At 40.6% G+C, this 26,180-nt stretch overlaps 1 protein-coding gene across 1 annotated transcript in view; it reads right to left on the bottom strand.

Annotated features, from left to right (window-relative positions):
• itpr3 (inositol 1,4,5-trisphosphate receptor, type 3) overlaps window positions 1–26,180 on the bottom strand; it is a 189,352-nt gene that overhangs the window by 116,994 nt on the left and 46,178 nt on the right. The window contains exons 2-4 of the mRNA XM_039749235.1: window positions 19,628–19,698; window positions 1,172–1,293; window positions 923–1,009 (exon numbers count right to left, since the gene is read on the bottom strand). Of these exons, the coding sequence (XP_039605169.1) occupies window positions 923–1,009; window positions 1,172–1,293; window positions 19,628–19,698 (280 nt within the window). The remainder of the gene's footprint in view (window positions 1–922; window positions 1,010–1,171; window positions 1,294–19,627; window positions 19,699–26,180) is intronic.

Below are 26,180 nucleotides of genomic sequence, written 5' to 3'. Positions count from 1 at the left end.
GTGTCAGCTCAAGTGGATGGGGTGAGAAGATTGGTCTCGTTTTACGTCCATCTGGATTTTTAAAAGCACTCTGACCTTTGTTTCTATTCACTTTATGTGTGAGCCTACATTGTTATGGACTAGGTCAATTAAGTGCATGAGTCTACCATCTTTTAACATTTCAAAGCCCCATATTTAATAAAAATCCATATTGTTTTTGCACTATAAAGAACTGTATTTAGAGTGTCTCTGTCTCATTGTCTTTCACTGGCTCCTCAGTAAGGCACTACAAGATGCCCAAGGTTTAAAATGAGCTACTGCCGTCGGCACCTTTAAAATGACCATTCAGCTTGGCAGACCAACCAGGTAGTGTACTTTTCTGGGTTGTACTCAAGTGTTGAATGGCTTGGGTGCATAAAAGAAATAGTGAATCTGATGGATTGTGTTCAGAATCGGATTTAGTGGACTGTAGAGCTGTGGCTACTGATCAGTAGCTTGAGGGGTCAGAAGGATAGGAATAACCTGTTAGGCTTTGTCCAGGACTGGACCCTGTGGACTGTACTCTCACCATGTGGGTCAGCCCACCATGTAACTTCTAACTGAATTATCATCTGTGAAGTAGACATGACTAATTGCTTTGTAGTTTGTGAAAGTTCAACCTCCCAGAAGTGGTCAGTAGTGATATGTACCTGCTGCCAGGGTCAGTTCGACCCTGACCAGCCTCCTTAAGTAACTCAACTGAAGATGGAATTGTACAGGAAACAGGTGTTAAAGCGTTATAAAGAAGCAGTCGGGTCTCCAGGGTTCACAGCCTTTTCAGTTCATACGTTATCAGACAAGGAGGATAAAAAATTATATGTTATAAAGGTGCACTCCCACCCACAGATAAGATATCTCAGAACTCTGCTTGGTGCCTGTGGTATGGGTGTGGTATGCAGCTTACCTGAATAACACTGCCATATTTCACCACCTCTCCATGAACCTTCTTGTTCTCCGTTTCATTCTGCTTCTGCTCTAGGTCAGCAGCATGCTGGGACAAATAAGAACAAAAATTGATGTTGTAAAGCAGGCCCAGAGTGGGTGCCCTTGGGAGGCTTTGTGAGACTTCACCCTTATATGTCATTTATCATATGGGCAGAAGAACATTTTATAGATGTTCTACTAGCCTGAAGAAATGCACTGAAAGAGTTACCTGTAATTTCTGTAGGAGTACGACATCAGCAATCTTATCCTTTTCATGCTTGGCTTGCTTGGCCTTCCAGTATTGCTTCTGTGCAGAATACCGATTCATGGGACATACCTTGAACAGGCAGTCTGGAAAGATATAAAAGATACAGGAGAACACTCGTGAGCACATGGTGTACTGCTTGACTTCTAGAGGGAAATCACCCGCATACCCTCTAGGACTCAAAGCACAAGGGATGAAAATGAGCCTAACACTCATATAAAAAGTCAGAGAGGCCCTCTCTCTGCAGACCTGCATTTGGTTCTTATCAAGAGTAGAGATGGCAGAGGGTATGTGTGTGCTTGGCCCATTCTAGCCTGCTCACTGAACCATCTTGGTAAATGCTTAGTAAAGGGCATAAAGCTGGGAAGGTAATGCAAAAATAAACACATTAAAATGTCTAAAACCCTGTTCATTGAACTTCTCATGACCACAATCACCAAATTGCAGTGTATTTCTTTGTTTACTGAAAATGAGGAGCTATGCACAGTTTTGTGAGTCAGTAGCTAAGGCTACAAGATATACTGAAGAATCGCACTCCTCCCACAATGCTCTGATCTCAGCAGTTCTCTCGGTACAACTTGTTGCTGTGCTCTTTATTTCACTAATTGGCTGTGTGAAACTAAAACTGCTTGGGTAATGGAAGTCTGTGTATCTATTGACGTGCCACCTGCACCGGAGATGAAGAGAACAATTAGTCTGAAGCTCCCCTGAACTCTAAACAATGTTGTGCTAATGAAGAACAGTCACTGAAACTGCTTATCTATACATATAAAATGCTGAGGGATCTGTCCATTCGTCACACGATTACTCACAAACCACTGGGGCTAGAATCTGGCTGGTGAAGCAACACCAGGGACAGCAGTGACCTCTGCAAAGTTATTGAGGCTCGCATCTTTCTTACGGCTAACTGCTCGAGAGGGTGACATGGCAGAAAGGAAAAGGACACCGGCGACATCTTCTTCTGAAGGAGAACAGCAGCGCCCTCTGCTGAGCATCAAGTACAGGAATCAGAATTCACATGCGACCAAGAACAGCCAAATGTGTGCCAAACACGGGAGTTGCTTCAGTGAAGAAGAATGATGAAAGTTAAGCGTGAATATAGAGAGGGTGGATTTTCAAATACTCACACCTTCCGCCCATATGCACACATTGGTTTTACATCCTTACATCAATGTTTGGTTGAAGAGCACTACTTACGAAGATTGCATCACAGATATGCCCACTTTTGGAATGGTACATTTTTCATAATGAAAAAAAAAACGATGTGTGCCCAAAATGGAAAATGTTCTGCTTGTTATCTAAATGAGCTACCGTTATTTGAGGACAAGAGATCCTCGTGCTTGCTAGTAAAGAATGTGGTAGGTATCATTGACAGCTTCATGCAGCTTATCCAAAAATAATTTTAGGATTACATTAGGCTGATCATAATTCATAACTAACATTAAAAAGCTTCTTACTCTAAAGCAATCTGAACTTAGTGTTACACAACTCATTTAATTGTTATCTTAGTGGTACGGTGTTGTAAAGTGTTAGCCATTATGGATGAAATGAGAAGTCAAGCAAAATGACACCATTTATTGGCTAACTTAAAAGATTATAATATGCAAGCTTTCAAGGCAACTCAGGCTACTTCTCCAGGCAGTTTTTTAATCAATTGCTATCTTAGCTATTGGCACCCCACATCCTGCTGATTTTGATCTTCAGAGCGTTAGACTTCCTCTCTTTCAGTTTCTTTAAGCATGATGTTGTTGCCATCTGGGATCACTACAGTAGGCCCTGCTTCTCCCTTTTGTGAAGGACCACCATAACAGGACAGTTATCTGAAATGGTACAACTTGTTTGTACTGTGATGTCCAACAAAATTGAAGTTCTCCAAAGTTGATGACAGCCCCAGGCTTATGTTGGTACAATTACTGAGGTATTTGTCCATCTAGCTCGCCACAGATTGACCAGTGCAGCAGGCCCATCGCCAGGGGGGGACAAATAGGACTCTGGTCCGGGGCCCTAACGGAAGGGGACCCCTTCACGCTTGATTTTTTTGTGCATTTGGGGACCCGGGGGAAGGCAGAAGCGCCCACGCGTACCCAGTTGTCTGGGGCCCAAATATTTCTGGCGGTGGGCCTGAGTGCAGTTAGCTGACGGTCTTGTTGTGCCAGCTTACTTATTATTATTATTTTCAGACCTGCTGATTCGGGATGTTCCACTAGTGGTACCTGATGCTGAGCACCTGGTCTTGAGCCGCGAAGATTAGAATTTCAGTCTCTCCCTTCAGCCCAGGACTGTTGAGCCATGCCACACTTACACTTTGGTCTACATATGTAATATTCAATTATTTTCCTTAATAAATAAATGACCAAGTATAATATTTTTGTCTCATTTGTTTAACTGGTTTTTCTTTATCTACTTTTAGGACTTGAGTGAAAATCTGATGATGTTTTAGGTCATATTTATGCAGAAATATAGAAAATTCTAAAGAGTTCACAAACTTTCAAGCACAACTGTATGAATGGTCTACAAAGGTAATCGTAGAACTGGCTGTGCAGTGACTTTTTGAAGCAGCTGGACCTTCTCAGTTTCAATGTTAGCCTTGAGTCTCAGCTTTAAAAGAGATTGGTCAACCAATCATGCTTTCACGGAGAACTGAGATAACATTTCTGATGGAATGGGAGCCTATGGTGACTAACAACAGCAAACAATATAAAAATTGCTCATTATTCGTGTCAGATAATCTGCATGTCAAGTCATCCAGTCACATGCTGACAATGTCCAAAATGCATGCATTTTTGGCTAAAATAATGTTAAATAAATACCTCTGGAAAATGAAAGTACTCCACAAACAGGGAGTCAGTTCATACTGGACTGAGTTTTTGAATCGAAGACCCGCGTCTCCCTATCACTCATTAGTCAAGAGGCCCGTCTTCAGTTCAAATCCCATAGGAACGGAATTCCTGTTTGTGGACTACATTCATTTTCTGGAGTAGTCTTCATTGGTTTTAAATATGATCCATTTTTTCTTACTTTTAGAAAAATAATAAAGCATGCATCACCAAGTAGTCTGCACTTCTGCAGAGGACGACCTTTCTTCCTTTAACTCTTTGAGGGCTGAATATTTTTTCCAAATAACATAGTTTCTGAAAAGCAATGGTTTCACACAGAAATCAACATAAAACGTCTGTTGCTGCAGGCTGTGGCTGGCAGTTTGCCAAGAATGTGTGGCAAGCTTGCTGCCAGGCTGTCTTCACTGGTCGCTGTGCATTGCAATCTGGTTTCTACCTCTTATCATTGTTAAGTGGCAGTCCTCCTGGCGAACATTGCCGTAGGCATGTCAGCTACATGAACCTGTTCAGCACCACAATTAGCTGGGGACCAGTCAGCTGGAGTTGGAAGCTCACATTCGTTTTCGATAACTTGTACCAAAATCGGAGTCCAAACAGTCATAGTCCAGTTCAGATAGAGAATAGACAAAACTTCGTCCATAGAGTATTTTGCTTTACGCATTCGCTTTGCTCTCTCGTCATTACGTCAGTGCCATTTTTGATGTTGTTTGCACCTTACTACTCACTCGAGCGCAGGAAATCTCGGTCAAACCAATGAAGCTAAGTTTCCTTCTAGCAACGAGAGTCCAACTAAAACAACAGTTGGTTTTGTCTCAGTTTACAGTCGATTACCATCGGCAACTCCTCCTTATGACAAAAGTCGACATCAGCCCTGAAAGAGTTAAAGCAGTTTTTTGTCTTTCCGAGAAAATATGAAGCTTAAGTCAAATAGCCTGCTCTTCTGATCGCACATTTGGCTTCCTCTATTTATATCCTATCAAGAACAGGGGACATTATTATTATTATTATAATTGTTTGCAATGGTGTCCTTTTATTTTGGGGCACCTATTTGTTCTTTTACGTTGGTGCTGAATAGGATCATAGCACTGTCCTGTCCTCCAAGTTTGTCACTTAAGTCAAACTGCCGTGTGTGTGTGTGTTTTTTTCAAACAAACCTTGCACTACATGTTAGTAACACCAACCACAAAACATGTACGTGTCATAAATGGATCAGACAAAATCTGAAGGTCTGCTTTTCATTTACACAGCCTAAGTAATGATCAAGACAAAACCCCAGACACGTTTTGGGATTTTATAAATATCAGCCAGACCACTGTGTCAAGTCTCAAAAAAAATACAACATTGCCGGTAAAAAGAAAATGTCTGGTCACCCTTCATCTATTTCTCTATTATTTTTTTTTATTCAAAATGATATCAATAGATCAATCTGTCTGCATTGTGAAAAAAAAAAGGAGTCAGACAGATTTACTTGCGTCTGTGTGAGCCCCCTTTAATCTAACCACACTATAAGCCTGACTCAATTGCCTTTAAAAGGGGAAGGTGGAAATGTGTTTGAGAGCAGAATGGAACCTTAGGTGGGCACGAGAGAAAGTGTATGGGAGAGGATGGACACAGGATGGCATTTGGAAAAGACCGACCAGGAGCAAGACAGGAATGTGTGCTGTAGGCTCACTTTTGGAAAATCCCCCTAAACCACCCTACTCTACCTTGACGGGGGTTAGACTCCACACTGGAGAATTCAAAGGGAAATAAAATGTCAGTTTGTGCAGCGTACCAGGTAGGCGTGCAATTATGTGAGGGGAGATATTCGTTATTTGCCTCAGTACCATTTCAGTACTGGTAATGAAGTCTGAAAGCTGGTATTGATGCTGAAGTCAAAATATTAGTACCGATCCAACATTATAACCTACCGACATGTAGTGGGTTCTTATTAGCACATGTAGGGGAACTAATTCAGCTGGTTTGCTGCAATACTTTATTGTAATTAATTCTTTTTTCCCTGTGTTATTTCCCTTTATTGTACATCACTTTTTATGAACTGTAATGTGTTATTTTATGAAGAAATTTAGGGGTTGCCACCAAGCCCCTAACCCAGGGGTGGACAATGTCAGTCCTGGAGGGCCGCAGTGGCTGCAGGTTTTTGTTCCAACCCAGTTGCTTAATTAGAAATCAAGTGTTGCCAATAATTTAATTTCATGGCTTGTTACTGCTTTAACTCTGCCATGTCAGGTCATTCTCACATTCTTACATTTTTTTTTATCTTTTTAAGGATATCATCCAAATGATTTGAAGTCTAAAATCGGATGAGTAATTCTCAGTTCTTCACTTTCCTTCCAAGTATTTAATTAAACCCAATAGTGTCTGATAAATACACACAGGTGTACATGGAAAGAAGCTAAATGGAGAACAACTGGTTTCTTTTGTCATTTGCATCTTATTGCTAATAAGGAGCAATTAAAAACCGAGACTACAGCTGTTTAAGGTTAAAATAGGCAATAAGGGTTCAAAATCTTAATGAGCGAGACAACAAAAATGAAGCAGAAGTGTCACTTGAGCAACAGGTGCTTCTTATTAAGCAACTGGGTTGGAACAAAACTCCACATCCACTGCAGCCCTCCAGGAATGACTTTGCCCACCCCGCATTAACCCCACACCCAAAAATACCCAACATAGTCACAGATTCAAATAATGTCTTTTTTTGTAATCCCCCAAGCACTTTGTACAATGAAATACAGCCCATAACCATATAAAAAATGACTCTATGTTCTCCGTACGCCTCCCAACTCTGACTCCTCGAGGTAAGGCAGCGAGCTTTTCTTTTATATTGGACCCTGAACAGCTCTGTGTGACCCAGTATGACTTGTGGGGAGTACTTCTGGCTTATTTGGGGAACCAGAGCAATCCTCCCATGACAGAGCCCCCTTATAACACTAAGGATTCACTTCCGGACTCAAGTTCCCATGAACCCCTGCAGGGTGTCCAAGTTGCAACACCTCCAGTGGACCACTGCGACCTAGCGCATAGGGGAAGGAACTGCTCCTGGCCTCCAGCTTCTGCTTGTTCCTTCCATTTTGTCCCAATGTCATGCCGTCATCCAGCCACAATGCTCGTCACTCGTCTGTCTTCCATGGCACTCAGAACAGCTTCAGTGCAGGGCCCAAAATGTCTCTAATGGTTGTACTGTATTCTTGTTTTGCAGCCTCATAATGGCTTCTTTGACTTTCATTGGTACAGCTCTTGTCCTCATGTTGAACAACTACAGACTCCAAAGGGTAGGTATCTTATGAAGCAATGAAACCCACCTGAGGAATCACAAACACCTGTGACACCAAGTGTCCCAAACATTATGGTGCCCTGAAATGTGAAGGTCCATGCAGAAAAAGTGTCGTCATTTGTACATGTTGTGACCAAAATGCATGCAAATACTCTTAAATGAAAGTCTACCGTGTGCACTTTAATTACGTCTGAATTGTTTGATTTATAATTATAAACTGTGGAGCAGAGGGGGAAATCAAGCAAAAAAAGGCTTTTTTCTACCAAACATCAACTGTAACACTGTAAATATGTTTAATGAGAAAAATGTTGCTATGTTAAATACTTATTTCCCCCACTATATAAACCCCAACTAAGGCAGTTTAGAAGTGGCGGTGCACTGATCAGCCACAGTGTAATAGTATTTCATAAAGAATCACATGACACCATTTATAAGATAAGAGGTCAGTGTCATCCACAATATCAAAATTCCAATTCCAGCCAACATACTAGCCAGGGCCTTTCCTGATAAATGTGATTAATGGCCTGGCTGCCCTCCAGAGCAGCCGTAATTAAGAGATCCTGCTTGGGCTCCTCACTAAGTCGAAGCACTGAGATTAAACATTAGCTTTACGGTTGTGTGGTCCACCTGCCATTATCTGCAAGCAAAACAATCATCTCATTCCTTGCTTTGCCAGTGTGTCTCAGAACAAAGCTGTCCACCTCTCGCTGTCAAGCTGCCATTTACTTATGCAAACAGGCCTGTGCACTACACAAACACCCCACACTTTGTTCATAAAGCTCTCATCTGCACATGAAAAGTCACAAGGCAGCTCTGCCTTGTTTTGCATGCTGACTGATGTTCTCTGACAGCTTCAGTCAACACACACTCTACATTGAGAATGGCATATATGATAAAAGATCACACCCCATAACAGAGGAAAAACTTGCAAAATATCCTTTAGTGAGAATTTGCAAGTGTGTTCACCATCTAATAAGCAGGTACTCAGTTCACACAAGACAGTAGAGACGGCAACTGACTTTCGCAAACAGCAGTTACAACCTCTCCCTTTAGAAATGAATGATTCTGCAGTCAATATGGAGGAAATCTTCAAATTGGTCAAGCTGCAATATTAACACTAAGAAGGCCCAGCAGTGAGCGTATTATCTACTCTAACTAAAGAAACACAACATTTCCCAGCCCATTTTAGTGCAATTCTACATAGCCATTAAAAGTGGGATCATATCCTCCATCGTTGTCTGGTTTAGTTCAACAACGGTCCACACAAAAATTAAAATACCGTGTGTTGTGAGGTCTGCCGAAAAAATAATTAGCTGTTGCAGACCCGTAGGCATCTAAAGTCATAATGACCACCACTGACTCGCCTTACCCAGGTCATCACTTATTCCAAAAACCTCCCTGCTGGTAAACAGTTTAGGTCAATTGAAAATAAAACTTAGACTAGGGCTGAAACGACTCCATATTTTTCATCCATCGGGCCCCCATTCTCCTGTTTTTTTCAGTTATACATCTACTTTATTGTTGTAAAATCTCTGAGAAATGTTGTGTGATGGTATTTACTCATTCTGTCATTCTCAAGTATCCCCCCCACCGCCTTGGCTTCTATCCATCCATCCATTATCCAACCCGCTATATCCTAACTACAGGGGTCACGGGGGTCTGCCGGAGCCAATCCCAGCCAACACAGGGTGCAAGGCAGGAAACAAACCCGGGCAGGGTGCCAGCCCACTGCAGGGCACACACACACACCAATCACAATTTAGAATCGGCAATCCACCTAACCTGCATGTCTTTGGACTGTGGGAAGAAACCGGAGCGCCCAGAGGAAACCCACACAGACACAGGGAGAACATGCAAACTCCACGCAGGGAGGGCCCGAGAAGCGAACCTGAGTCTCCTAACTGCGAGGCAGCAGCACTACCCACTGCGCCACCGTGCCGCCCCTCTTGGCTTCTATGCTATTTACCTAATCCTACTTCCTCTCCCTGATTTCTGGGGTGTCATATTGTCTTTGTCAGGTATTAGTTTGGACTAGTTTAGATTTTGAAGCTGTCCTTGGACTATAAATTTCTTATGGATCTGGCAATCCTGCACAACGAGCTTACGCTGTGGACACATGATGTAAGAGAAAACATGATCAGATTGCAAAAATGAAAAAAAAGACAGAGAAAATAGAAAGGGAAGAAGTGACGAGACATGCCAGAGAAAACGACAGGAAGTGTCCAAAGTTTGGAATCATTTTAAGCTGAAACAAAATCAGAAACTGTACATTGTATCAAACAGAATTAGTCTACTAAAATACATAGATAGATAGATAGATAGATAGATAGATAGATAGACCGACAGACAGACAGATAGATAGATAGATAGATAGATCACTACATAGCAGACAGACAGACAGACAGACAGACAGACAGACAGACAGACAGACAGACAGATAGATAGATAGATAGATAGATGTGAAGGGCACTATATAATACATAGATAGATAGATAGATAGATAGATAGATAGATAGATAGATAGATAGATAGATAGATAGATACTTTATTAATCCCAAGGGGAAATTCACATAATCCAGCAGCAAATAGTACCACGTCTGTGCTTCAGTGTCTCAGAAGAAACTATCCAGTCCACAGAGCAGACCCGAAACACAATAACGTTAATGTTAGCATTGAATGTAAGTCAATATGATTGCTAGTTGAGATGAAAGTTAGTAAATAATCTAAATATGGCCATATGTAATGGCTTGTTAAGAATGTAAATCAATACACTTGCTAGATATGAAGTCACTAAATAAGGTAAGTTTTGATCAAGAAATATAACCACAGAAAATACAATTGTGAAAGCCTGGGCATCTTTCATGTAGTTATTATGTTAGTCACACAAGCACACACCATATCTGCCTCATCCAGGGGACACGATCCTGTCAGATTTTGTTTGCCTGCCACAGATGCCACTAAGCCTTTCAAGAAGACAGTAAAGGCTTACATTATGCCTGAGCTCTCATTAGGTTGAAACTTGCAGTTCTGAAAGTTAAGTTGCAAACTTAAAGGCAGTTTTTATGTATTATTATTATTATTATTATTATTATATATCTTATTTTTAGATAGTATGGATACCACTTTTGAAGTGTTTTGAAATTAATGTACTATTTTTTATTTATTTGTTAACTTAATTTGTCCCAGGGAGAAATTTGGTTGTTTAGAGAAGCGGAATGGTGGTTTTGAGGTTAAGGATCTGAGCCAGTATCTGGAAAGTTGCTGGTTCAAATCCCCGATACTGGTAAAAGAGATCCAACTCTATTAGGCCCTTGAGCAAAGCCCTTAAGCCTGCAATTGTTCCAGGAGTGCTGTACAATGGCTAACCCTTTGTTCTGACCCCAAGGGGTATGCAAAAACTAATAAATTCCTTTCCCCTTGGGATTAATAAAGTATCTATCTATCTATCTATCTATCTACAATAAATTGTATAAGGTGAAATATAGTACAAAAGAAAAAACAAATCTTTAAATAAACTAGGGGGCTTTGCCCCCTGCTCACTTCGCTCTCCAAACACGGCCTGTGCCAGCCACCTCACGTTTCGGCCACTTGCGTATGTGAATTTCACTTTCACCAAACAACAAATCTTTTAATTCTCTTGGTTACGTCTCTTCATTAGGAAGAAGCACGACTTTTCCCTGTTGGCAACATGAATTAGACAATCTACAAGTCTCCAACTTAAAGTTTAAATCTGAACAATATATTCAATCTCTTTTCGCTGTTCCGTTATTTCACCAAGTAATAATTTCCATTTGTTAGCGCTAATGTGATCTTTACTATAATTTTTTTTGAGACTTTCAAATTTTAGTACTTCTATTATCTCTAACTGCTCTGCATGTGTAACGTTTTTTAATTCTTTACGACGTTCTACTTTGTCATCTACTCTTTGTCTTTTATTTCCAGCCCCAGGCGTGGTTAAATCTTTTGGCACAAAGTCTCGTCTTGCGGGATTTGAAAGCATCTCTTACATCTTGTCCCAGGCTAAAAAGTCTTGTCTCATCCCAGGATTTTTTTATTATAATAGAGAGATAACTACACAGGTAAATATAAATACGTATCATCTGAGCACGTTCTAGAATGACTAAAAATTAAGAAGATTTAAAGAGAAGGAAAACTTCTGACTTGGCAATCCCAGTCCCACTGAGGCACTAGGCAGGCGTTACAGTGGTAGGTATGAAGGAGCCTCTATGGTGCTTCTTGACACACTTTTACTGAATGATTCATTGGCTGAAGGTCCTCAGTGTTAGTGCTTCACAGAAAGGAATGTCTAGCACCGTCCGTAATGGCACTCAGTTTTGTTTTATTCTCTCCTTTGCTACGACCTCCACAGTGAATCCCATAACTGAGTCTGCCCTTTTAATTTCCCAGTTGATTCAGTGGGCCTCTCTTGAAGTGATGTTACCAGCCCAACACACAACAACGTAGAAAATCACACTGGCCAATGTTTTCTTTAAAACCCAGAATGTAACATGGCACTCACAGGCACTAAATTGGCTTAGTTTTGACAGATAATATTATTGTATGCAATTTAAGCAATAAAAATGTTGATTTTTCTAAAAAGGAAACCAATTAGCTGCTCATTTTAAGAGACCTTTCTTGTTTTATCTTTTGCATATTTACTGTTGCTCTTCAATAGAGCATCTTGATTATACTTGATTAATCATTGGAATGGCAGAGTGGTGGCTCTGAGGCTAGGGATTTGCACTGGTAATTGGAAGGTTGCCGGTTCAAAGCCCGTAAACACCAAAAGTAACTCTACTTCGTTGGGCCATTGAGCAAAGCCCTTAACCTGCAATTGCTCCATCCTGGGTATGACGTCAATCTGCATCCAGCCCTGCATGTAGGCCCTCCAACCTGCAGGGAAAACTAGGGGATTGGTGTCAGAATTGGCACTCCAGCCATCATAAAAAACCTCACACTGGTCGACTCCATCTGAACTAGTGTGGTTGCATGGCTGCACTCGGGTCCTAGTCTGTGATCCTGAGTTGGTTTGTCATGTGTGTCATGCACCACTCTGCCATTCCAATGATTAATTAAGTATAATCAAGATTGCTTAAATTGCCCAGAGGGGACTGGGCGGTCTCATGGTCTGGAATCCCTACAGATTTTATTTTTTTCTCCAGCCGTCTGGAGTTTTTTTTTGTTTTTTTCTGTCCCCCCTGGCCATTGGACCTTACTCTTATTCGATGTTAATTAACGTTGATTTATTTTGTTCTTCTTATTGTGTCTTTTATTTTTCTATTCTTTTATTATGTAAAGCACTTTGAGCTACTGTTTGTATGAAAATGTGCTATATTAATAAATGTTTGTTGTTGTTTGTTGTTTGATGTGGTGGGTGCGGCACTGCGCTGTATCAGTACGTGCTCCAAACCTCCTCCTTGTTGGAATAATTAGTAGAATACTTGATTGCTTAAATAATCGATAGCTGCAGCAACATAACAGATATCTTAACAGTCTCTTTCCCAGAGCCAGGGCCATCACAAACCAGTCATTTGGCCCGTCTTCCTCACTTATTCGTGTGTTCTTTCATATGTGAAGGTGTGAATTCGTATGACGTGTGTATATGTGTGTCATCTGCATATCTCCTATATAATTGTACTAGTCTGTAACTCTTCACAATGTATGTTGCTTAACTGTCATGGTTTTTGTATATCACGCGTTCTTTCATGAGCATCTCCAAAACTACCAAGTCAAATTCCAATACATTAAGGACTTGCAAATAAAAGGGATTAAGATTGTGATTCAAATCTCTGGTCTATGCATATGTGAGTGTGGATCTCTGGTTACTAAACACTGGAGTGTAATCCAACGTACTTAGAAGTACTCCACCCAGGAATGACATTTTTTAGGTGTGATATGATAAATCCAGACCACATCATAATATATTTCCTGAACTGAAGTGTACACGGTTGAGATTTGAGAGACTTGAGTCAATGGAGATTAATTCTGACACAGCATTTAATGGAGTGTGGAGTACCATGCCCCAATCTGAGAACACCAGCTACCCAAAACTTGTGATTCTCACACACTACTGAACTCTGACCTAACCCTGGAGCTTCTGAGAATATAAAATGAAATTAAACACTTTGAGTCAAGTGATTGCCTTAAACAGGACAACTGGCAGTATCCATTATGGTGTCAGACAGATGTTCCTTGACAGGTCAGAGAGGTTTTTTCGTGAGAGCAGATTGCCATGAAATGATTGCATGGATTCATTGTGTGGTAAAATCAATGAATTTCGACCCAGCAGTGGGACTTTAAAGAGTGTTAAATGACTTCATCATTATTTGGGGTTGTGAAATCTGAAACTGGGACAAACTGTTCATGTGACATGACACACCACACCTAGAGCTACTTTATTCCTCAGCTTGCTAAAGAAGATCAAATAAAGCATTTATTTATATTTCTATCTGCTATGACAGTTACTTCCTAACATACTTGTCTTGATTATTTCAGGGCTTATACTGGTCATTAAGTGTGCCAAGGGTCTAGTCTGGTGGAGTCTTTACCACCAAAGCTGACACAGACATCTGATTTGCAAAACCCAAACATTACAGCTGTATTCTGAAAATGGCAGGTGCTTTAACGTGTCATGACCCAAGCATGGACTTCAAAAGTGGTTGATTGGGAAGCAAAATTAAATTCTTTCACTGGGATAGATTTGCCTGATTTACACAGAATAATCTCTCAACTGAAACCCTCCACCTGCGTTCTTGACCCAATACCAACAAGTTTTTTGAAGGAAGTATCAGGCGTGCTAATTGATAATATTCTTGACATTGTAAACTCGTCATTAGATATGGGGATCTTCCCAGACTGTCTTAAGACTGCTGTAGTTAAACCCCTACTTAAGAAAAATAATCTTAACCCCTCTGCTTTTGAAAATTTTAGACCCATCTTTAACCTGCCCTTCTTAAGTAAAATTCTAGAGAAGGCAGTCATTATGCAGTTAAATGACCACCTCAATAAACATGCTGTTCTTGATAAATTTCAGTCGGGTTTTAGAACAAATCACAGCACAGAAACTGCACTTGTTAAAGTAGTAAATGATTTGCAGGTAAATGCAGACAGAGGCCATTTATCTGTTCTCATCCTCTTAGATCTTAGTGCCGCATTTGACACCATTGATCACAATATTCTCAGAAATCGCCGTAGTCAATGGGTGGGCCTCTCTGGCAGGGTCCTTAATTGGTTTGAATCCTACCTGGCAGGGAGAAAATTCTTTGTGAGTTGTGGTAATCATAACTCAAAGACACATGATATCCTATATGGTGTTCCACAAGGCTCTATCCTGGGTCCACTGCTCTTCTCAATCTACATGCTTCCGTTAGGTCAGATTATCTCAGGTTACAACGTGAGCTACCACAGCTATGCTGATGACACACAGCTGTACTTATCAATAGCACCTGATGACCAAGACACTGTTAATTCACTAACACAATGTCTTACTGGTATTTCTGAATGGATGAATAGTAATTTTCTCAAGCTAAATAAAGAGAAAACTGAAATCTTAGTGATTGGCAATAATGGATACAATGAGGGTATCAGAAATAAACTTGATGCATTAGGATTAAAAGTCAAGACGGAAGTAAAAAACTTAGGAGTAACTGTTGACTGTAACCTGAATTTTAAATCGCATATTCATCAGACCACTAGGACAACACTTTTTCACTTAAGAAACATAGCAAAAGTTAGACCTCTTATATCACTGAAAGATGCTGAGAAATTAGTTCACGCGTTTGTTTTCAGTCGTCTAGATTGCTGTAACGCACTCCTCTCAGAACTACCCAAAAAAGACATAAATCATTTGCAACGAGTGCAGAATGCAGCTGCTAGAATCCTAACTGGGAAAAGAAAATTCGAGCACATCTCTCCAGTTTTAATGTCACTACACTGGTTACCTGTGTCATTCAGAATTGACTTTAAAATTCTGCTTATGGTTTATAAAGCCTTAAATAATCTTGCCCCATCTTATAGATCAGAATGTTTGACACCCTATATCCCAAATCGTAACCTTAGATCCTCAAATGAGTGTCTCCTTAGAATTCCAAAAGCTAAACTTAAAAGAAGTGGTGAGGCGGCCTTCTGCTGTTATACACCTAAAATCTGGAATAGCCTGCCAATAGGAATTCTCCAGGCTAATACAGTAGAGCACTTTAAAACACTGCTGAAAACACACTACTTTAACATGGCCTTTTAATAATTTCAATTTAATTTAATCCTGATACTCTATATCTCCAACTCATTATAATAACTATTAATGGTGGCTGTAAATTCCGTACTGACTCCTACTCTCTCTTCTGTTTCTTTTTCCGGTTTCTTTGTGGTGGAGGCCTGCGCCACCACCGCCTACTCAAAGCATCATGATGCTCCAACATTGATGGACTAAAAGCTAGAAGTCTACATGACCATCATCATCAAGCCAAAAGAAAAAGAAGCAAAAGAAGATTAAGAGGTGACATGATTGAAGTGTTTAAAATTATGAAGGGAATTAGTACAGTGGATCGAGACTTGTATTTTAAAATGAGTTCATCAAGAACACGGGGACACAGTTGGAAACTTGTTAAGGGTAAATTTCGCACCAACATTAGGAAGATTTTCTTTACACAAAGAACGATAGACACTTGGAATAAGCTACCAAGTAGTGTGGTAGACAGTAAGACATTAGGGACTTTCAAAACTCGACTTGATGTTTTCTTGGAGGAAACAAGTGGATAGGACTGGCGAGCTTTGTTGGGCTGAATGGCCTGTTCTCGTCTAGATTGTTCTAATGTTCTAAAGTCCTTCCGTGAAAACCCTAAATCCAGAGGACTGTTCCACTTATGTTAGGTAGATTGCTCAGAGGGGACTGGGCGGTCTCATGGTCTGGTATCCCTGCAGATTTTTTTTTTTCTCCAGCTGTCCGGATTTTTTTTTGTTTTTTCTGTCCACCCTGGCCATTGGACCTTACTCTTATTCTATGTTAATTAATGTTGACTTATTTTATTTTCTTACTGTGTCTTTTATTTTTCAATTCTTCATTATGTAAAGCACTTTGAGCTAAATTTTTTGTATGAAAATGTGCTATATAAATAAATGTTGTTGTTGTTGTTGTAGTTCAACACTGACCCAAAAGAGGGTGACAGATGTAACAGTTCGTTCCTACAAATCTTGAAGGGTAATATTCAGAGGAATGCTTTTTAATAATTTTGGGGGGCAAAGGATTGTACCATTGACAAACAAGCCTAATTAGTCTCCAATATACTGTATATTTATTATACAGTACTAAGATTTAAATGACAAAAAGTTCCTTTTTTTTAGCTAAATCTAAAAAATAAACAGTATCAGAATTTTTCAGTTAGCAAAAACTAATTTCATCACACACCAATGTTAAATGTGCCAAGGGGTGGCTAAAATGGTACCATAGCCAAATCACAAACATGAGGTAAAAGTATCACTTTAAATGATTCAATAGCAATTATAATTTATGAAGAATTCTAAAAAATGTCACACAATGACGCAAAAAAATCCTAACTGTGGGCTTTTAAGACGTGTGAAATTACACACTGCAAACTATTGTTTGGATATGTGACACTTAGTCAATATAGACAGATTTTGGTCTAGGGCCGTGGTCTTTACAGACTTTTGGAATATACAGGGATATGGTGACTAAAGCTACGTCCAAAAGTATCTGTGACCACATTAAAATGACCAAAAACGCATATGACACAGCTGTTCGTCTACACTGAAACAGGAAGAGGGAGTGTCCACCACACTAGACATTCAATTGCAGATTGTGTTTACATAAGGAGAACAACAATGATGAATACAAAAAACAAAAAAAAATTATTTTCTTTAAGCTGATGATAAGATGGATTTTTTATTGAGAGTAACGCACAAGTATAAGGCAGCTGAGAAAGTGTAATCAGCAGTAACCAATCAGGGAAGGGCCACATAATAAGCACAGACCAATCAGAGCACAATTAGAGCCTGGTTTTCAAAGATCTCCACTTTCACCCATTCATACTGCAATGCTGAGCAGGTGTTGTCAGATATATGAGGCTCTGGAGTGTATTTTCAAAAGTTGCCATTTTCAGAGGAAAAAAACCAGTGCGGTAGTGTGGATGAAAGGCAAAAATATAAATAAATGTCTAATGGGGAAGCTTTACTGCAGCAGGACCAGCAAGGTTAGTGAGGGTAAAATGAATGCAGCAAAATACAGGGAAGGTCCTGGAGGAAAACCTCATGCATTCTGCAAAAAAGCCTTCACCTTGAGGGACATTTTGTTTTCCAGCAAGACATCAAGCTCAAGTATAAACCCAAAGTTACATAGGAATTTCTGCAAAACAACAATGTGAATGTCCTGCAGTGTCCAAGTCAGAGTCCAGATCTCAATCCAATTGAGAATTTGTGGCTAGACTTGACAAAGGCTGATCACTCGGGATACCCATGCAGCCTGAGAGAGCTTGAGCTGCTACATTTATGCAAAGAAGGATGGGGAAAATGGCAGCTTCAAAATGTACAAATGTGACAAAGAGAAAGAGAGACCTATGCACATAGACACAAGGCTGTCACATGGCTGGCAGAGATACTTCTCCTAAATACTGATTTGAATACTTATGCAATTATTTTATATATAATTATATTATAATTGCATATAATTGCAATTAGTTTTAAACAATTATGTTGGGCAGCACGGTGGCACAGCGGTAGCGCTGCTGCCTCGCAGTAAGGAGACATGGGTTCGCTTCCCAGGTCCTCCCTGTGTGGAGTTTGCATGTTCACCCCATGTCTGTGTGGGTTTCCTCCGGGAGCTCTGGTTTCCTCCCACAGTCCAAAGACATGCAGGTTAGGTGCGTTGGCGACCCTAAATTGTTCCTAGTGTGTGCTTGATGCGTGTGTGTGTCTTGCAGTGGGCTGGCGCCCTGACCGGGATTTGTTTCCTGTCTTGAGCTCTGTGTTGGCTGGGATTGGCTCCAGCAGACCCCCGTGACCCTGTGTTAGGATATAGCAGGTTGGAGAATGACTGACTAACCAATTATATCTGTTATCACTGGTTTCCCCCATGGTGGCTAGAAGATTTGTGTATGGTGTTTATTGGTTTGGAGAAGGCTTATGATAGAGTGCCACATCGAGAAGTCTGGAGGTGCACGAGAGAGAAAGGAAGACCAAAGAAGTATGTGAGGATTGTCCAGGATATGTTATGTATGAAGGAGTGAGGACTGAGGTTAAAAGCAATGCTGGGGTAACAGGCAAGATTTCAGTTAGATGAGGACTGCAACAGGGGTCTTCTTTAAGTCTTTACCTCTTTGTGTTGTGTAGCCCCAGAAAAGAGGAAGTGGTGAAGAAGTTGGAAGAACGAACAAGGGCTTTGGAGAAAGGGGGTTGAAGATGAATAGGAAGAAGACAGACTATATCAGGTTTAATGACGATCAGGATGTTTAAGGATGATCAGACGTTAGCCTGCAGGGAGGTCTGTCGAAAAGAGCAGATACATTTAAATATCTAGGATCAGTGGTAGCCCAAGATGGAAAACTAGATATAGAGATAACTCACAGAGAGCAGTGTGGGTGGAACCATCAGAAGAAGGCATCAGGAGTATTGTGGGTTTGAAGAATTAAGGAGACAGTAATAGGTCAGGTTTTTGTGACAGTGATAAGACCATCAGTGGTGCATGGAGCTTAGATGTGGTTAGAAAATGGAGCAAAGGAGAAGAAGCTGAATGTGGCAGAAATGAGAATGTTGAGATGGATGTGAGGAGTTACAAACAAGGACAGAATAAGAAATGGGAGAATTAGAGGTACAGCAAAAGTGGGAGAGATACATCAAAAAGGACACGAAAGAAGGTTGAAGTGGTATGGACATGTGATGAGGAGAGACGATGAATACGTGGGCAAAAGAGTGATGGGAATGGAAGAAAAGGGGAAGAGAAAATGAGGGAGGTCAAAGTGGAGGAGGACAGATAAAGTAAAAGAAGATCTAAAAGAAAAGGGCTTGACTGGCGAGGAAGTGCAAGACCAAGCTGTATGGAGAAAGCTGTTCAAGATGAAGATAAAGAAGAAGAAAATGTGAAAACCTTCAATGGGAGTGAATAATTTTTATAGATATTTTTTACCAGTACACTTTTTGAGAAGTTCTGAGCCTCCACTCAGAGATGAGCACTATATAAAAATAAGTTGAATTGATCTGATTTCTACTTTCATGGTCAGTTCATACACTACATAAGAAGAAACTATTCCAGTACGCATAAGTCACTCCTCTGATGGGTGCAGTTTGCAAAACTATACTTACCTCTGAACTTCTTGGGTGGGTTGATCAGGTCCCCTGCATTAGGCTCCACAACACATCGGTCATCAACCAGCCTGGTGGAAAAAAGCACAAATTTAAGAACTGAAAAACTAAAGGAAGAACCACAAGGACATTCAGACAAGACACACTTGTCACCTGTTTGTGCCGCCTGTCCATCTATAACACAATATGCCCAAATGGGAATGAGGAGCATGCAAAAACTCATTTTCCTAAAAGAGTAGCTTTTTACATTTCTGTCTCTCCCCATGTCTGTCGAAAGCATTTCTTTCATGATGAACGACCCTGTGTTTAAATGAAGAAACAATGCCCTACATGGGTTTGGCCCTGATGGCAAAATTTCATCCGTAAAGGAATCTTAAAAATGTGGACCTAATAGGATATAACCTATTTTGGCTGTAGGACAAGAAGAACACGTTTTTTTGTACTAAATCCTGAAAACAATTTGTGTTAACAATCTTTTTTTGCTTGCTTTTTGAATCCAGCCTGGTGTTCATGCTCATGTTTCAGGAAATCTCTGTAAGAAGGGGCTCATTAGCATATGCAAATAATGCTGCTGTTGCCCTTTAGCATTTTAGTTACCAGAGTCTGATTGCAAACAGGTGACTTGCTCTCTGGCAAATAAGGTGCTTCTCTGAACACTCCACTACATAAAAGCACACCACCACCACCACCACCTCCTTTCCTCTGCAGCAGCACTCTTAAAAGCAATGCGCTGGAATGCATGTGGGTAACCACAACACTGGTCGGATATCCTGAAGCCACACCATGAATGCAAAGTGACCATAAGCCGAAGATAAATCAGAGTCTTCCACAAAGCCAAGAGATGAGAGGCTTTGGCTTTTTTATGATACTCTAATGCAAAAAAATAATAATACAATAATGTGATTTACAGTATAGTAGTAAATAACAAATTATAAGTATGAATATTTCCCAAAATACCAAAATGCACAATAAAGTTATGTGGAAACAACAAAAAATACAATCAAAGAGGTGTATATGATATACGTATCTTGATTTTCAGAAGGCTTTTGATAAGGTACCACACAACTGTTTAGTAATCCAACTAAAAATAGACAGACCTCAGGGTGTGGTCTGAAGATGGGTACAAAATTGACTAAAACACAGGAGGCAAAGGGTTTTGACGAGAGGAAATTTATCAGAATTGGTTGAAACTAAGATGGGTGTCCCTCAGTGTTCAGTGATGGAGGTCACTGATCTTTTCAATTTACATAAATGATCTGGATAAGAATAAAATGAATAAGCTGGTTACGTTTGCAGATGATACCAAACTAGGTGGAAGGGCAGATAATGAAGTTGTTACAGACACGAGTTGTATACAGCACAAAGTTAATAAAACACCTGCTCCATGCCATTGACATTCCTGCCGGATGGGATATCTGGTTGTCAGCATTTCCCCACTTGGCTGTGATGCCCCTTGGCTTCTCTCTGGCCTCAATATGTATACAGTATATACAGGATTATATACTGTATTATTGGGAATGAATGTTATCTTTAAAAGCAAGTTAAATGTATATCTCTTTTTGTACAATATTTCTCTCTTGTACTTATTTCCACCCTGGTTACAAAAGGGATGGTATTGGCTCTGTTCTACATCAAGAAAGGCAGGGGAGAAAGAGTGTCCCCAGCAGGATACACTTCCTTCAGTTCAAAGATATATGGGTGAGGTGGACTGGCGATGCTAAATGGGCCCATGACGTGTATGTTCACTTAATAATGGGCCAATGCCCTGCCCAGGGCTTCTTCCTACCCTTGCACCGAATGCTTGCTGAGATAGGCTCAGCTTCCTTGAGACATTGCTTTGAATAAGCAGTTTTTGAAAATGTATGGATGGATATAAAAAGAGTAGAGATCCTACATTTACTTTCACTTTTGATACTTCCATCCATCCATCCATTATCCAACCCGCTATATCCTAACTACAGGGTCACGGGGGTCTGCTGGAGCCAATCCCAGCCAACACAGGGCACAAGGCAGGAAACAAACCCAGGGCAGGGCGCCAGCCCACTGCAGACTTTTGATACTTTTCATGCATAATATCAGATGCTTTCAAACTTCAACATGAGAAGTTTTCACATTGGAAAATCTTTTAATTACTTGAGTAACTTTTCTGCTATCATTCAAGTATGGCTGTTAAGTACATTATACATTGAAGAAGAGACAACGGTGAACAACAGACAGAAAGAAAGGCAATGGAGCAGAAAATGAAAGCAAAGATGAGAATATATATAAAGTTGAGTAGAAAGATAGAAGAGAAAATAAATGAGGAGAGAGGAAGAGGCAGACAATGATGAAAGCTAAGATAGTGAGAGGCAATTGAGCAAAGAAGAAGTGAGAGTATACAAAGAAGCAGAAATGTAAATAGTATGTATAGAGTGTAGAAAAGATGATAAAATAATGGAGACGAGAGAAGGCAAAATCCAATATTACAGTGGATTCAGAAAGTACTCAACATCATTTCATTTTCTGCACACTTTATTGTGCTACAGATCTGATTTAAAATGGCTATCAATTCACACTCAATAACCCATAATGACAAGGTGAAAACAGGAATTCTGAAAGGTTTGCAACTGTATTAAAAATGAAATATTGAAATCTCTCATTTTTGCAAGTGTAGGTGCTGGAAGGTAAGGCAGGATCAAGCATGGGCCAAATGCGTGCCCAAAGAAACTTCTCAGTCCAAAAGTTCATTGTAAAAGGTTTAGTGAAAATTCAAGAAAACAATCCACACAAGAATAGAGAAGAGTTGTTATGCACGTAGAATAAAAGGCAAAAAATAGGAAAATGTTTCTTCTTGTTCAACCTCAATTGTTTCTATACTTAAGGATGAGTTATTTCCCTATGCTGTACTTCGCATTTAGTATGTTCAAAACGTACGGCTCTGCACATACAGCTCAGCACGCCAAGGTGCAGTTTGAAACCGTGTGCCCTCCATGCCTTACCTACGGCAAGGAAGGTCACTAACTGAGACTAATAATCTATGGTCAAAGGAACAAGAAATGGTTAGAATATATCAATTCAATTCAGCTTGTGGGGGTTATAAGAAATTCCCATAGACTATGCATTAATATATAGGCAAACATTTAATATAATTTAAATAACTAGCAAATGGCTCTTACAGTAAGTATTCAGATCATTTGTTATAATAATAATAATAATAATAATAATACATTTTATTTATATAGAACCTTTCCCATGCTCAAGGCGCTTCTCATAAGACCTCTGCTGAGATGGCAGAAAGTGTCAGAAGGATGACTATCTTAGCAGCATACCATCAACCAGGCGTTACTTACACCTGAACACCAGCAAGACCAAGGAACTGGTGGTGGATTTTAGGAGGCCCAGGCCCCTCATGGACCCCATGATCATCGGAGAAGACTGTGTGCAGAGGGTACAGACCTATAAATACCTGGGAGTGCAGCTAGATGACAAATTGGACTGGACTGCCAATAATGATGCTCTGTACAAGAAAGGTCAGAGCCGACTATACTTTCTTAGAAGGTTGGCGTCCTTCAACATCTGCAATAAGATGCTGCAGATGTTCTAACAGACGGTTGTGGCGAGCGCCCTCTTCTATGCTGTGCGCTGGGGAGGCAGCATAAAGAAGAAGGACGTCTCAAGCCTGGACAGACTTGTTAAGAAGGCAGGCTCTATTGTAGGAATAAAGCTGGACAGTTTAACATCTGTAGCAGAGCGACGGGCGCTGAGCAAATTCCTGTCAATCAGGAAGAATCCACTGCATCCACTTAACAGGATCATCTCCAGGCAGAGGTATAGTTTCAGTGACAGACTTTTGTCACCGTCCTGCTCCACTGACAGACTGAGGAGATCGTTCCTCCCCTACACTATGTGACTCTTCAGTTCCACCCGGGGGAACATTATTCAAAGTTATTGTCTGTTTTTACCTGCATTTTTTATTACTCTTTAATTTAATATATTTTTTTTGTATCAGTATACTGCTGCTGGATTATGTGAACTTCCCCTTGGGATTAATAAATTATCTATCTATCTATCTATTATATAGTGCCTTTCATATCTACAGTATGTATGTATGTATGTACTGTATGTGGCTAGATGAAAGCCAGTCCTGAGTAAAAGTTTGCCAAACAGCTATTCTCAGACTTTAAGAGCTGAGGAAAATATTTTGTGGTCTGATAAGAGAAAACATGAATTCCTTCAGCAGGTCTCCAAGAACTACTTCTGAAAAAGACCAGCTATTGTCCCTCATCTGCTCCCTTGAGATGAACAATGGTGGTAGCAGCATCAATCTATAGGGTGCTTCTCATTCGAAGGTACAAAGAGACTGGTCAGAACCGAAGGGAAGGATGAATGCAGCCAAATGCAGAGAGGTCCTTGGAAAAAAAAACCTGCTACAGAGTTCATGGGACGTTTCAGCGTCACAATGACCCAAAGCATATACTCGAGGCAATGCTGAGTGGCTTCAGGACAAATTTCTGTCTGTTCTTGCATGGCCCAGACAAGGTACAGGAGGTTAGGAGCACACTCTGATACAGCGCATTGCCGCACCAATCACATGACAAACAAACTCCGGACCCCAGATTAGGACCCGAGTGCAGCCATGCAACAGGTGACACCTCAGCACCACACTAGTTCAAATGGGATTGAACCAGTGTGAGGGTCCAGATTTACATTCCATGGTATATCTGTGGATAGACCTGAAGATGGCAGTCCACAGATGCTTCCAGTCCAATGTAATGGAGTTTCAGAGGATCTGCCAGCAAGAATGGAATAAACTGCGCAAATCCAGGTGTGCAAAGCTTGTCCCAAGAAGACTTTAAGATGCAACTGCAGCCAAAGGGGCTTCTGCAAAGTACTGAATTAAGGGCCTGAATACTTACATGAATGCCATATTTCAGCTTTTGATTTTTAATAATTTGGAAACCTTTCTGAGAATATGTTTTCGCTTTGTTATGAGTTATTGAGTTCACGCTGATGGGCAGTAATGGCAAATTCAACCATTACAAATTAAATCTACCACACAATAAAGTGTACAGAAAATGAAGGGGTCTGAATACCTTCTGCATCCACTGGGGTAAAAGATGTATCAAAGGGGGGTAGAAAGAGAACGGAAAAGGAAACCAAGAAGTAGTAAAAGAAGGACGAGCAGAAAGCTATAGGACATCACCCTGGAAAAAAAAAGTAGTGGATGGTCAGAGGTAAGACAATACAGAGGAGACAGAATAAGAGCCAAAAAGAAACAGAGTGAGTTAGAGACAGGAAATAAGGAGAGGTAAAAAGGAACAAAATACATAAAATGGCAGTGGAATCTCCTGGAGTGATTAAGACACGTGGGAGTTATGAGTCTGGGTATTCAATCCTCACTTAACTATAACCTTGTGATGGTCCAGGTTAGTCATAACCAAGATGAGCCAGTGCAATGAGGACACCTAACAGCAACAGGGAGGAAGGTGCAAAGTGAAATTGTGCTTATATTTAAATAATAGCATTCAAAAAGTGCAATGCCCCTCCATTATAAATAAGTAAATAAATAATCTATAATAAAAACAAGTGCTCTTCAGTAGAGCTAAAACCTGCAATAGTCCAATAATATAACTCGGCAGGCATCATGTTTCCTCGACTCCCATCAGAGGAGGACATCTTTTGCTTTCCATCTCCCTCAGCTCACCCTTTGTGTCTTACACTCAGGTGGAGACACCAGACACCGACAGCTGCAGTCTCACCCTGTGGCTCCCATCCTGACCGTCTCCTTCAGCACTGGCTGGTATGCCCAGAGCCCAACTCCCTAATGGTGTCTGCAGGTCTTCAGAGAATTCAATTGTTCTCTGCCCCTCCAAGGTACCCAGCGTGAGTGATCTGCCCTTACAGAGCCATTCCTCTCACTCCCTCGTAGGGTCAATGACCGCTCTGCCTCCTCCCCAACATGCCAGCTCACACCCCCCTAATATTGCCTTTACTTTTCTTGCCCGTCTCATTTCCTCCCTTCCTGTTCAGGCTCCTTTAATCCTTCTGTTGGGCACAAGTTTTGCGCTTACGGACTGCTGAGTGCTAATGAGACAATTGGCCACATATGAATGCTTGGCCAGCTAATTACTCACTACCACCCCATGCTGCCACTCTGAAATCTGCCCCTCCACCTAAGTGCTCCATTTATGTATTTAAAAAATCTTTTATCTCCACAGATCCTATTGTGCATCACTACATATACCTAACCCAATTCCCCCCATCCATGTCTCTGTCAGAAAATTACATAATCAAAAAAATAAGTTCATTCATGTCCCTGTTGTGAATGGCACCCTGCCAGTGAGAGGGCAGATAATAGAACTGTCAGTGCCGGATGGCAGATTTGAATATCCGGGATCTAAAGAGTAAAACTCAGCTGAAAACCTTGTCTTTCCAGATTCTTTATGCTCTTTTGTTTTTTTTTTACTCTTATGTCTTTTGGATGATCTGCAACTGCAACAAAACTATTAGTCTTCAGACTGACGACACAGGAATCTTTCAGTCAATTCATGCTATCTGTTTCTCAGCCAAATGT

The sequence above is a fragment of the Polypterus senegalus genome, chromosome 3 (genome assembly GCF_016835505.1).
Source record: "Polypterus senegalus isolate Bchr_013 chromosome 3, ASM1683550v1, whole genome shotgun sequence".
Lineage (NCBI taxonomy): Eukaryota > Metazoa > Chordata > Cladistia > Polypteriformes > Polypteridae > Polypterus > Polypterus senegalus.
This window is presented reverse-complemented; position numbering and strand designations above follow the sequence as displayed.